Source organism: Mytilus trossulus, chromosome 11 (assembly GCF_036588685.1).
Source record: "Mytilus trossulus isolate FHL-02 chromosome 11, PNRI_Mtr1.1.1.hap1, whole genome shotgun sequence".
In the NCBI taxonomy this organism is placed as follows: Eukaryota; Metazoa; Mollusca; class Bivalvia; order Mytilida; family Mytilidae; genus Mytilus; species Mytilus trossulus.
Genome location: NC_086383.1, coordinates 57,923,256 through 57,936,786, shown reverse-complemented (window position 1 = coordinate 57,936,786; position 13,531 = coordinate 57,923,256). Strand labels below are relative to the sequence as shown.

At 31.3% G+C, this 13,531-nt stretch overlaps 1 protein-coding gene across 11 annotated transcripts in view; it reads left to right on the top strand.

The window, feature by feature from the left end:
- The window catches only part of LOC134691349 (dual specificity tyrosine-phosphorylation-regulated kinase 4-like), a 109,385-nt gene that overhangs the window by 78,447 nt on the left and 17,407 nt on the right, over positions 1-13,531 (top strand). For 10 of the 11 annotated variants that reach the window (XM_063551818.1, XM_063551823.1, XM_063551826.1 and 7 more), the window contains 3 exons: positions 8,928-9,062; positions 11,408-11,645; positions 12,399-12,562. In XM_063551818.1, coding sequence (XP_063407888.1) covers positions 8,928-9,062; positions 11,408-11,645; positions 12,399-12,562 — 537 coding nt within the window. Of the gene's footprint in view, positions 1-208; positions 377-8,927; positions 9,063-11,407; positions 11,646-12,398; positions 12,563-13,531 lie in introns of those variants that run through there. The other variant, XM_063551824.1, reaches the window with a different exon arrangement.

Below are 13,531 nucleotides of genomic sequence, written 5' to 3'. Positions count from 1 at the left end.
CAATTGTGCTTAATAATTAGATTTGTCTTCATTTTCTTCAACTATTCCCAGTGAAAATTTGAAGGAGTTTATAACATCTTGTTGTTGACAGTAAAGTTGGGAACAATAATGGAAATGATATTAATTATTACTAAGAAAAATGATTGTTAAACAATAACGAGAAACAATTTATTGGAGAAAGTTTTAAGTTTGGTGCTTACATATCAGTTGAAAACATCCAATGTGGATTTTACAAGATTAGTTGAAATCAGGAGACTTGGGATAGATTATCAACATGCAGATGGACTTTGCTACACTTTTAGAATTAAGGGATCTTCATTCGGCCCTTAAAAGACACAATGCTATCAAGGGAGGCTTCATGTTTCAGAAAGTTAAGGTAATATTGGTCAATTAGTTAGAGTTTTTGAATTTAACTGGTGTAATATTTAAAAATTAATTTCTCCTATTGTGTCTCTTCTTAGACTATTTGGGAGGTTTGTGACAGGCATGTAAATAGCTTTATAGCTTACTGTTTAGTGTGACCCAAGCTTTATAACTTTAGAGCTTAATAGCTTTATAGCTTGCTGTTTAGTGTAAGGCAAGCTTTATAACTTTAGAGCTTTATAGCTTTCTGTTTAGTGTAAGCCAAGCTTTATAGCGTTAGAGCTTAAGAGCTTGCTGTTTAGTGTGAGCCAAGCTTTATATCTTTAGAGCTTACTGTTTAGTGTGAGCCAAGCTTTAGAGCTTAAGAGCTTTATAGCTTGCTGTTTAGTTTGAGCCAAGCTTTATAGCTTTATAACTTGCTGTTTAGTGTGAGCCAAGCTTTATAATATAGCTTTAAAGCTTTCTAGCTTACTGTTAAGAGTGAGCCAAGCTTTATAGCTTTAGAGCTTTATAGCTTGCTGTTTAGTGTGAGCAAAGCTTTATAGCTTTAGAGCTTACTGTTTAGTGTGAGCCAAGCTTTATAGCTTTAGAGCTTTATAGGTTGCTGTTTAGTGTGAGCCAAGCTTTATAGCTTTAGAGCTTTATAGCTTGCTGTTTAGTGTGAGCCAAGCTTTATAATATAGCTTCAAAGTTTTATAGCTTTATAGCTTGCTGTTTAGTGTGAGCCAAGCTTTATAATATAGCTTTAAAGCTTTATAACTTTATAGCGTGCTGTTAAGTGTGAGACAAGCTTTATAGCTTTATAGCTTGCTGTTTAGTGTGAGTCAAGCTTTATAGCTTTATAGCTTGCTGTTTAGTGTGAGCCAAGCTTTATAACTTTATAGCTTGCTGTTCAGTGTGAGCCTGTGTTGAAGACTATACTTTGACCTATAATGGCTTACTTTTACAATGACAAGACTGTGGTATGAGTGCCAATGGCTATTTGTTCCAATGAAAGTTGCTAAGGTTTGTAGGGCTTAAGTTGAGATGTCTGGTGTTAATTGGTGGTTGGTATGGCCCTTTAGCGTAAAAGTTTGTCCAAAACGACTACTATTAAGTGTTGTATTTCTTGCTGTCATATTTATGGACTTTTGACTTTTATGGGTAAATGATATTTTGTTAAGTCTCATGGTTGTTCATAGAATTATTAATCACCTACAGGGTTTTCTCTCAATCAGATATTTTGTGGGTAAATGATATTTTGTTAAATCCCAAGGTTGTTCATAGGATTACAAATCATTTATGGAGTCTACTTTCGATCAGACTTTATACAAATTAACCTCACAAAATTGAATTTATCCATATTAGTGTCATGTTTAAATAAATATTGATATTTTCAAATGAAATGAGAGAAAGTATGGTATAATCCCTTGTTGTGGGGTTTAAAGTAAATATAACAAAAATTAATAACAGAATAAGATATATAAATTGTGACACTTTTAACATTTAAAGTTGTGATTTTGAAACATTTAAGATTTGTCATTTTAACCTTGTATTGTGTAGTGACTGATTGGGGGCTGTTTAACTTTCAGTGTCAAATTTTGTTTTGTGGGAAGCACTTGATGAAGTTTTTATTTTGTTGTTTTCTTTTAACAAGTTTTATTTGCTTGTTTTGCCACCGCTAATAATTTCAGCTCCTGTGGAGATAAGAGTAAACATTCTCTAATTTTTTTGTGCTATTTTCACATTTCCAAACCGGTGTGAGAAAAATATTTCTCTTCACTAGTGAAAAATCTGTTCTCAACAACTGATTGGTTGAAATTTAATCGTGACGTAAAAAAGGCAACCTGATGCCTGATCAGACGTCTCACCAAAAGAACACAATTTTCCTCAAATCTTTGAAAAGGAAGGATAAAAATCATTAGAGAAACAAATTCCACCACTGTAACTTGTGTATTACGATTATTTGTCTCCACTCTCAATAGTTAAATTAAAAAAAAAATTAAGCCTCACGCTTTAAAGATTAAAATTTAAATGTCTCGAGTGGAGACATATCGTAATATAGCATATTAATCTATTGCAATAAAAATTCATAATTTCAAATAAAATTTGTAGATTTAGCTAACTAAGTCCTTATATTTGTATAAAATAACATTCGTTTATAGTGGAACATTGTTTTAACATTGAATTAGCTGCAATCAAAATTTGCTTGCTAGTCCCTCTGTGTGATCACAAATAGATAACTCTGGCTCATTTCCCAATCAATCTATCATGAAGGGAAGTAATTTCATGCAATTTTTATTCATAGTCTGTTTCAAAAATAATAAAAAGTTAACTATATTGGTATGTAAAAATTTTAGACGTTTCAAATTTATGAAATTATATTCGTACATCAATTGTTTTGATACATCAATAACAAAAACTGAAATATATTGCATTGATTCATTTTGTAATTATTCAAAATTATATCTGAAACCTAAACATAATTATAAAAAAAATGAACCTGTTAAGGGGAGACAATTCTCGAATAACTTTTTCGAATTGGCACATAATACCACGGAATGTCACTCATCATACAAATGGCACATCCATATAATTATTTAACTGCGCAATCGCGCTCCACCTTCAATGATGATTCTGAATTATAAATATAACCAAAAGCTGTTAATCTATAGATAGTGAAGACTAATGAAAGCTAACCCACTGTAAAAATATTTTTTTGCACTTTTTTAAAACTTCCTCAGGAAAAATTCTCTTGCCACTTGACTTTCATAGCTCAAAATTAACGTTTTTACAGAATATTTGATAAAGTAGTTACAGATTATTCGCTTCTCAAAGTGTAACACGCAATAAATATCGTATGCTTGCACAATCTTACCGAAATACGGATTTAATTAAGTCTTAAACATTTTGACATTTCTTCGTCTATTTTTATCGAAAACCGGTTTAAACAAATCACACGTACGTGTTAAGATCCGACTAAATACCTATTTCCCGATATGGTCAGGTAAAATTGCTACGTAATAGTCACTTGTTGCAGTTGTGGAATCTATATTTACATAATATACAGATATAACAGCTGCTAGGTGAAAGGGGGCATTAAGTGTTTCCCCTTCTGTCAGGTACGTCCCATAACCTTTTTATGCCTCTGCCGTAGCGTAGGGGGCATTAAGTTTTACCCTTGTCCGTCTGTACGTACGCCCATCCATATGTCCCGACATTGGTTTCTGTTCTCTAACTTGAGTTTGCATCAACTCGATGTTATGAAACTTAAACACAATGCTTATTATTGCAAAACACAGATCAGATTTGAATTTTGGTGGCATTACTCTAACTGTTCAAGAGTTATGCCCCTTTATAAATAGAAAAATTGCTGATTTTTTTAGTTTTCATTCTCTTACATACGTTTGCCTCAACCAAATGTTTTGTAACTTAAACAAGCTTCTTAGGACTCTGGGATACTGTATATATTTACCATTATCACCGATTCAACAAATATTTTAAAAAGATTGACAGGCAGTACCACATCTCTTCTTTCCTTACTGTTCATTCTAAGCCAGCCTTTATTTTGTCTATTCATTGAAAATTCTAATCTCTTTCCTATTAGTAAATACACCAGTAAGATTTGCATCCATTTATCAACCCTTTTCAACTTACAAATCAGAAATGTTTTATTTCACCACTCAAAAGTACATGTAGAAAGCTTAAAAATCGGTCAGATCTTATCTATAAATTTCATAATAAGAAGTCGATCATTGATTTATAGCGGAACATAATTAGACTTTTAACATATATATATATAGTCACATGGTCTGGCTAAAGGTACTTCACAATTGTTTAGATTTTTTGTTGGAAAACAATAGTTTAAAATACACATGTTAGTTATTTAGCTGCATGATAGTACTCTTAACCATATTATTTTACATTTTATATTGAAGGCCTATATATAGAGTAACAAATTTTGTTTTGTTTCAAACTGTACATTAAAGGTTAGCTGAAATTCAAGCTAATTATTAAAAGTCGGTATCAAAAATTAAAATGTTGTTATCATTTCTTTTACAATTAATTTATGGTTCTTTGGGTAAAATATGAAATTAAAGGAACCTCCTTTAGTGACCTTCAGCTGTTGTTTTTTTCTATTATCGGGTTGTTGTCTCTTTGACATATTCCCAATTTCCATTCTCAATTTTATCCTTTGAACATTCTATAGAACAGCCAATTTTATCTTTCAGTTGCTGTCATTTAATTTTTACAATTAATGAATTGCCTTTAAAAATGGGAATAGGTGATAAAAAAAGTAAGAGCTTCATATCTTGTGACTTTAAAAACTTTCTTTATCAGGAGAATTGTCATGTTTTCCAAGTGAATGATTTTTTTCAAAGAATAAACGGCCATTTTAATTGATTTTATTTAGAATGACCAAGAGGTAGTTAGTTACATTTTCCCCTATTATACCTATTTTGATGACTAACGGAAGTTCAGATACATTTTACCTATTATACTACAAACATTAAATACTTTTTACGAGATACTGTGATGTATGTAAGTCTTTAATGTATTGGGTTCTGAGCGGATAAATGTTTTTTTTATATTTTTTTAAATTGCTTATTATGAGCTTTTTTGTGTAGATTAATGTAAAAAGTCACTATAGTATATTTTTATATTTAATTTAAGGTATTTAAAAAAGATTGTATGAGGGGGTTAATGCATCTGAATTTTTTTATGTAATTTTAGTTTTTTTTTTAGTTAAGGTGAATTTCCCACTGTATGACCCTTACAAAAAATAAATAAGTGTACCATCTTTCTGCATGAACTCCTCTTACAGTAGAACCTTATTTTGTAGAACAGTAACAAGAGATTTGCTTATTGAAATAACTTGATTTTTCTAATCAATTTCTCAAAATAACTGCCAGTGGTTCAATACATGGACTCATCATAAAGTATTCAACCTTTGTATTTTGCCAAAAATTTAGCTGTTTCAGAATCTTATGCATTCTGGGTAACATTTATCAAAACATTGCTATAGTGGTCCGGTCCCTGGGTGGGGGTAAATTTGGTTGATTATATAGGGAAGCACTCAGATGCATGACCTGAGCAGGTCCCCTCTTAAGCAGTCATGCAGTTAAGGCCCCTTCTTTCTGAATCCATCACTGCACTATCCTTCAGATGTGCGAAGATGTCCTCAAAGGAAAGTTTCTAGGTTTTCTTTTTTTTTCTTTTTAACAATTTTGAAAGAAGTTAAATTTATTATATCTAGACTTTTTCAACCTGTCAAAATTAAATTTATATTAAAATAATTAAAAAAAAAAGTCTGTATATATATATAGAAGATTAATTGGTATTTTAGCAATCATATAGTAACAGGTACAATAAATCATGTAAGATTTTGTGATACATTTGTTACAAGTGCACAGCTGTTTGTTGAATTTTGGAAAAGTAAATGATCTGTGGACCTCATGGTATTTTGGAGTGGGTCTTTATTTAAAGGTGACAATTGTTTGAAGTTAGGGCTGTTTGATTTTCAATTTCATTCAGTATTTAATGTGAAATTTAACAGTATAATGATTTGACGATCTTTTGATAGATTGAAACAAGTAAGTATTTTAAGTCGGTAATTGTTAAAGATTGGAGCTTTTTGAACGTCAATTTTACAAGTGTTTGATAAGTAGAAAGTTAGGGTTGATACAAGATTTTATTAAATGGATGAAAAAAGGAGCGTTTGAAGAACAAATTAAAAAAATTGAATTTTTGACACTGGGCATGTTTGACAATTAAAAGTTTTACAGTGGTATTGGTTGTATTGCATTTTGAAATTGACTACGAAATATTACGGCCTTGATTTGAAGAGAAATTAATTATATTTGAATGATAATTTCACAGGTGGTTGATATTACACTTGAAGAATGATGATGCAATTAAGTTTATTGAAAAATGTTTTAAAATTAACTCAGAGAGAGAGTTCATTATCAATGAAAGAGAATATAGAATTTTAAAATTTAAAAAAAAAAAAAGAAATTTCGAATTATTAATGTTTGACCATAATTATTGGTAGTCAATTTATACACTGCAAACTAACTACTTAAGATACAAAAAATGAAAAAAAAAGGGAGTGATGTTGTCTTTGAAATTGGATATTTGACCCTGCTCCTTTACAAGGTCGACATCAAAGAAAGATTTCTAAAATGAATAATTAGAAGAAGTTTCCACCCATATTTGATGAGTTAATTAACACCTTTAAAATTGTATTGTTAAAAAATTGCTAAGAAAAAATTGAAGTCTGGTTTCTTGGGTTTAATTCAATGCAATGAAACATGCTTCTTGAAACAACTATATTTCCATTCTTAGACTAAAGTAAAACTTGTGTAACTATTTTTCTGAGTACAACATGTTTCTTAAAATGATATAAAAATAAATATAAAAAAAAATCATTAAATCACAATTAAGACTGCAAAAGATTATTGAATTTAATATCCAATTATAGTGCCGTAATATTTGTTCTTGCAGACCTCAGACAGACGGCCATTATTTAAGGCTAACATCTTTTATGTTAGGTTAATGTACCTTCAAATTTTATTTCTGACCAGTTCATTAAGTAAATTCTTCGCTACGATGTTTCATTAAATCTTATAACTTGAACACATGCATATAGGCAGAAGTACTTGGTCTTAATTTAACTTTAATCCAATGGGTTTTGATTTAATACCATTGGCTTTGTTGATCACATAAACGTTGCTAATTATTATATTTTAAGCCGTAATCAATTTATTTTGGTGCGATAAACTGTGTCGTGATTTTGGGAACCTAGTGCCCATTTTGTGTGTATCAATATTTTTCAGAAGATAGTGTTGTTTTAAAGGAAAATAGTTTTGTGGGATCCTCTATGATCAGGGTTTTCTTTAAGTGATGTGAATGATATATTGCTGTATTGAAAATTTTGAACTCATACAGGACCTTTTGTGTGACAACAATTTGAACGGGGAATATTTTATTATTTTCTTTTTGGTGATTTTTTCAAGACAATAAGTTCTTTCAGGATATATTACAGATTTATCAAGTTGTTTATGTTTGAGAAACAAAAAAATGGTCAATTTACAATTTAATGTGTTTTAATTCTGAAAATTAATAAGCAAGTGAAAAGAAAAGCAGAAGAATTGACCTGGAAGTTTTAAATAATGTATAATTCAGAAAATTCTACAAGAAATTGAGAATGAATGCTTTTATTTCTTGATGGGATAAAGAAATCTGATATAAATATAGTGATATACCATAAAGTTATATTGGGCTTAATGAAAAAACATTTGTTATATCACAATCTTTAATAAGACAGTTCAAATTCTGTTATTAAAAGGAGATTATTTTGCTGTCAAAGGGAGATAACTCATTTATAAAATAAAGTGTTATAAGTGAAGAAATACCTTACATATTAGCTTCAGAAATTCTACTGGAGTATGACGGTAATTTATATTTAAATTAGAAAAATTGAAATAATGAAAAATAAAAAAAAGAAGTAAAAATATAAGACAGATGAATTAAAGGTTTATTTTTCTAAAAGGAGTATAAGGTGTGCATATTGCTCTTTGTGAAAATTCTCATGGTACAGAGATGAAAATTAGAAGTAGACCTTAGTCTATAAGAGCTCATGAAACATAATGACATGGATGGAAATCTGGACAATATTTTTCATTAGGTTTTTGAAGTTTTGTGAAGCCTTCACAAGAAAAGAAGCAGCCCTTTAATCTGTAAAAATGGAGAGAGAGAGAGAGAAAGAAAAAATATTATTCGAAAAAAAGAAATATATTAATTGACCACTATCTATTCTCAAATCTTTCAATGAAAACATTTTATCATTGACTTTTACAAGTACTTAGGAATGGAATAACAATTTCAACCTCAGGAAATACATGAATCTGCCTTAATTGGTTTATTCAAATGGTTTCCCTGAAGTGGCATAATTTATGTATGATGTACCATAGGCATAGTTTACAACTTTACATGTATATGAACATGAATATTTCATAAACATTTAGAAGTTATACTTACTGTCAAGGTATGGGAAGTACATAATATACAATAACCTTAAATTTTCAAGTCAAATAGAATCTAGATAACTTGTCCATAACAATATTTACTCTCTAGGGATACTTAAATTTCAATTTTTAAAATATGAAACTTATTGCCATGCACTTTAGATAATTCAATTTTCAAGAGTGAATGGATTTCAAAATTAATAATTAGCAAGTGATTGAACACGTTTCATAAATTATTGAATGCAAAAGTTTTAAAGGATATACATTATGAAATGTAGAATAGTCAATAGATTTGGCAGAGAATCAAATGTATCTGGTTAATTGAACTGACTGGTCTGAATGAGAGGATGAGAAAAATGTCTATGCTGAAAATCTGAGACCACAATTTGATTGTCTCAGTATTTTCTCTGTTTCCCGTCTAACCAAGGCAACTTGGAAAAACAGTAAGTCAAAACATGAATAGAAGGATGAACATCAATTATACAACTTATATATTTTATTGTTTTTAGATATGTATATTTTATTGTTTTTCAAATAAGTTTTTCTTTATATTTGTAGAGCCCCAGTCAAGGCCATAAAACACATCGATCACTTGGTGAGGGGCGATATCAGTCACAGATAACAGTCAACAAACAGCAACCAGTGTCACATACACATAGTAAACAACACAAAAATACAGTCCATACAACAGAGGTAAGGGGAGATTACTCTTATGTAAACTTTCAACAACAAACAGCAACCAGTGTCACATACACATAGTAAACAACACAAAAATACAGTCCATACAACAGAGGTAAGGGGAGATCACTCTTATGTAAACTTTCAACAACAAACAGCAACCAGTGTCACATACACATAGTAAACAACACAAAAATACAGTCCATACAACAGAGGTAAGGGGAGATAACTCTTATGTAAACTTTCAACAACAAACAGCAACCAGTGTCACATACACAGAGTAAACAACACAAAAATACAGTCCATACAACAGAGGTAAGGGGAGATAACTCTTATGTAAACTGTCAACAACAAACAGCAACCAGTGTCTCATACACATAGTAAACAACACAAAAATACAGTCCATACAACAGAGGTAAGGGGAGATTACTCTTATGTAAACTTTCAACAACAAACAGCAACCAGTGTCACATACACATAGTAAACAACACAAAAATACAGTCCATACAACAGAGGTAAGGGGAGATTACTCTTATGTAAACTGTCAACAACAAACAGCAACCAGTGTCACATACACATAGTAAACAACACAAAAATACAGTCCATACAACAGAGGTAAGGGGAGATTACTCTTATGTAAACTGTCAACAACAAACAGCAACCAGTGTCTCATACACATAGTAAACAACACAAAAATACAGTCCATACAACAGAGGTAAGGGGAGATTACTCTTATGTAAACTGTCAACAACAAACAGCAACCAGTGTCACATACACATAGTAAACAACACAAAAATACAGTCCATACAACAGAGGTAAGGGGAGATTACTCTTATGTAAACTGTCAACAACAAACAGCAACCAGTGTCTCATACACATAGTAAACAACACAAAAATACAGTCCATACAACAGAGGTAAGGGGAGATTACTCTTATGTAAACTGTCAACAACAAACAGCAACCAGTGTCACATACACATAGTAAACAACACAAAAATACAGTCCAAACAACAGAGGTAAGGGGAGATTACTCTTATGTAAACTGTCAACAACAAACAGCAACCAGTGTCTCATACACATAATAAACAACACAAAAATACAGTCCATACAACAGAGGTAAGGGGAGATTACTCTTATGTAAACTGTCAACAACAAACAGCAACCAGTGTCACATACACATAGTAAACAACACAAAAATACAGTCCATACAACAGAGGTAAGGGGAGATTACTCTTATGTAAACTGTCAACAACAAACAGCAACCAGTGTCTCATACACATAGTAAACAACACAAAAATACAGTCCATACAACAGAGGTAAGGGGAGATTACTCTTATGTAAACTGTCAACAACAAACAGCAACCAGTGTCTCATACACATAGTAAACAACACAAAAATACAGTCCATACAACAGAGGTAAGGGGAGATCACTCTTATGTAAACTGTCAACAACAAACAGCAACCAGTGTCTCATACACATAGTAAACAACACAAAAATACAGTCCAAACAACAGAGGTAAGGGGAGATTACTCTTATGTAAACTGTCAACAACAAACAGCAACCAGTGTCTCATACACATAGTAAACAACACAAAAATACAGTCCATACAACAGAGGTAAGGGGAGATTACTCTTATGTAAACTGTCAACAACAAACAGCAACCAGTGTCTCATACACATAGTAAACAACACAAAAATACAGTCCATACAACAGAGGTAAGGGGAGATCACTCTTATGTAAACTGTCAACAACAAACAGCAACCAGTGTCACATACACATAGTAAACAACACAAAAATACAGTCCATACAACAGAGGTAAGGGGAGATAAGTCTTATTGCAGAATTGTCTATTACTAGATCTTGTAGAATAATCTTCAAGGTTAACTAAGTATTTGTGTGAAGAACACCTATATACCGGTAATTAACCTCTGTCAATCGATGGCACATCTTTTTCATATTTTGAATTATTAAATGTAACATTTTTCAACCTGATGATGTGGTGAAAGATTTTTTTTGTGTGGCAATGATAGCTAGTACAATGTAGCAATGAATTCATTGTGTACTTCAACATTTATGGGTTATTTTTTTAAGTGTTTCTAGAAAAATATGAAATATACTCAATTTACCTGTGTTTCAAATCATCCATGTACAAGTCATCAGAGTTAGAACAAACAGAGTTGTCTCATTGGCAATCATACCACATCTTCTTTTTTCATATATAGAGCATTGAACAAACATGAATTTTATCAGAACTATCATTTTATCTTAGTTTTCGACACAACCAAAAATATCACAATGAGGTTTGACTGTATTTATGTACAAGTCATATCTATATCTTAATTTCTCTGTCTTTATTTCAGAGTGGCAAATTAGTTGCCACTGTTGCCCCAACAACGACTTTACCTCACCTTGGTCAGTCACATGACCAGAAACACTCGCACCATCGCCAGCATCATGAAGACAACACACTACCTCAACTCAATAAACAACAAACTTCAGACTCCAACATCACAAGACAGAACTCATTTTCCACAACTGGTACCCCTGACAGAGCGAAACGGGACCAGTATGGGAACAAGCTGCCAATGACCCCACAAGGTCAGTTTGATAGAAACTAGAGTGCAGACTATATTTAGAAGTTTGGTGAAATGTTTGAACAATTTTTTTTATGGATAAATTCAAATCATTGTTTATTAATTACTCTGAGACTTATTTTTATTTTTATAGTTTCTTTTTTCAAGTAAATTTTGTGCCATTTTTACTCTTATGTAAAAGAGTAAGGGAGATAACCAATCAAAATAAAGAATACTCGGAACAATTTCTTTTATAAGCACATCTTATATATAAGCACATAAAATACAATAAAATTAATAACTAACACAGTTGTATGTGGCGGGTGGGTGGGTAAATAATTTCAATGAAAATTTTCAAATGTACCGCGAATCCCGAAACAAAGAAATATATAAGAGCGTCCTGTATCCAGGTAACAAATTAACCAATCAAAATAAAGAATACTCGGAACAATTTCTTCCGAGTAAATGTAAACAGTGATTCACGTGGTAATTATCCATTTTTATAAAATCAAAAATTACACAGTAAATTTTGTGCCATTTTTACCATTTTTTCAGAGAACATTGAAATGATATACTTTAATGATGATGTCTGATCATTTCCCCATTATTGGTAACCTGCTAGATAAAAAAAACTTATTGCATGTAAAACAGGGCCAATTTGAGTCGCAAATGTTCGTTGTTTCTTATTGTTTTAGAAAATACCTATGCTAGTATAAATTAGTTGATACATGTATGGTTCATGATATAAATGTTTAATTATTTTTTTTCTAATTCACAGAGGCCTTAAAGCTATACAGGGGTAAATTGTCTGCATTTGAACAAACAGAAATTTTAGATTATCCAGAAATATGGTTCCTAGGATTAGAAGCCAAGAAGATAGAGGGTGTTCCAGGTGGTGCTCAAAATAACGGCTACGATGACGAGAGTGGGTCATATATTAAGGTGGGTGACATTTGGTATTGAAGCATCTAATTTATTAGATTATTGTACTTAGACTAAAAAATCTACCTTCCAAAATACTGGATTTAGTACTCTTTAAGGTTTATATTTTTTATGCCCCACCTACAAGAGTAGAGGGGCATTACGTTTTCTGGTCTGTACGTCTGTTCGTTCATCCCTTCGTCCCGCTTCAAGTTAAAGACTTTGGTCAAGGTAGTTTTTGATGAAGTTGAAGTCCCATCAACTTGAAACTTAGTACACATGTTCCTAATGATATGATCTTTCTAATTTTAATGCCAAATAACTGTTTTGACCCAAATTTCATGGTCCACTGAGCGTAGAAAATGAAAGTGCGAGTGGGTCATCCATGTACTGGGGACACATTCTTGTTTCTGTTATAAATTATTATGATCAACGAAATAAGCTGCTGTTAAAAAAGAACTTGCATAAATTGTAGCCTTGTTGTAAGTGAGCTTGTTTATAAAAATCATATAAGTAAGTAATCTTAAAAGGTATTTATATGGAATATTACAAAATTAACTGGTTTTTTAGGGGGGTATCTATAAGTGCATTATAATTTTAAAACTGATAATATCTGATCCTTTACTTCAGCTGATGTTATCTTAGTTTCATTAATTTTCAATCAACGAATCTTTTTATCCCAAATTTGGTACAGCAGACTTATTATATTAAAATGTAAATGTTTCCATTGTTAATAGCTAGTTTACAAAAATCATAAATTTTGTCAATATGTTGTACAATATAATTATTTGAAACAGATCCTTGGTGACCATATAGGATATAGATATGAACTAGTAGAAGTTATAGGTAAAGGGTCATTTGGTCAGGTGGTCAGAGCAATTGACCATAAACGACGTATGGATGTTGCAATAAAAATCATTAGAAATAAAAAAAGGTACAAATTTTGAAATTTTTGCTTGGCTGAGTAGATAGGTAGTTAGATGCATTCTG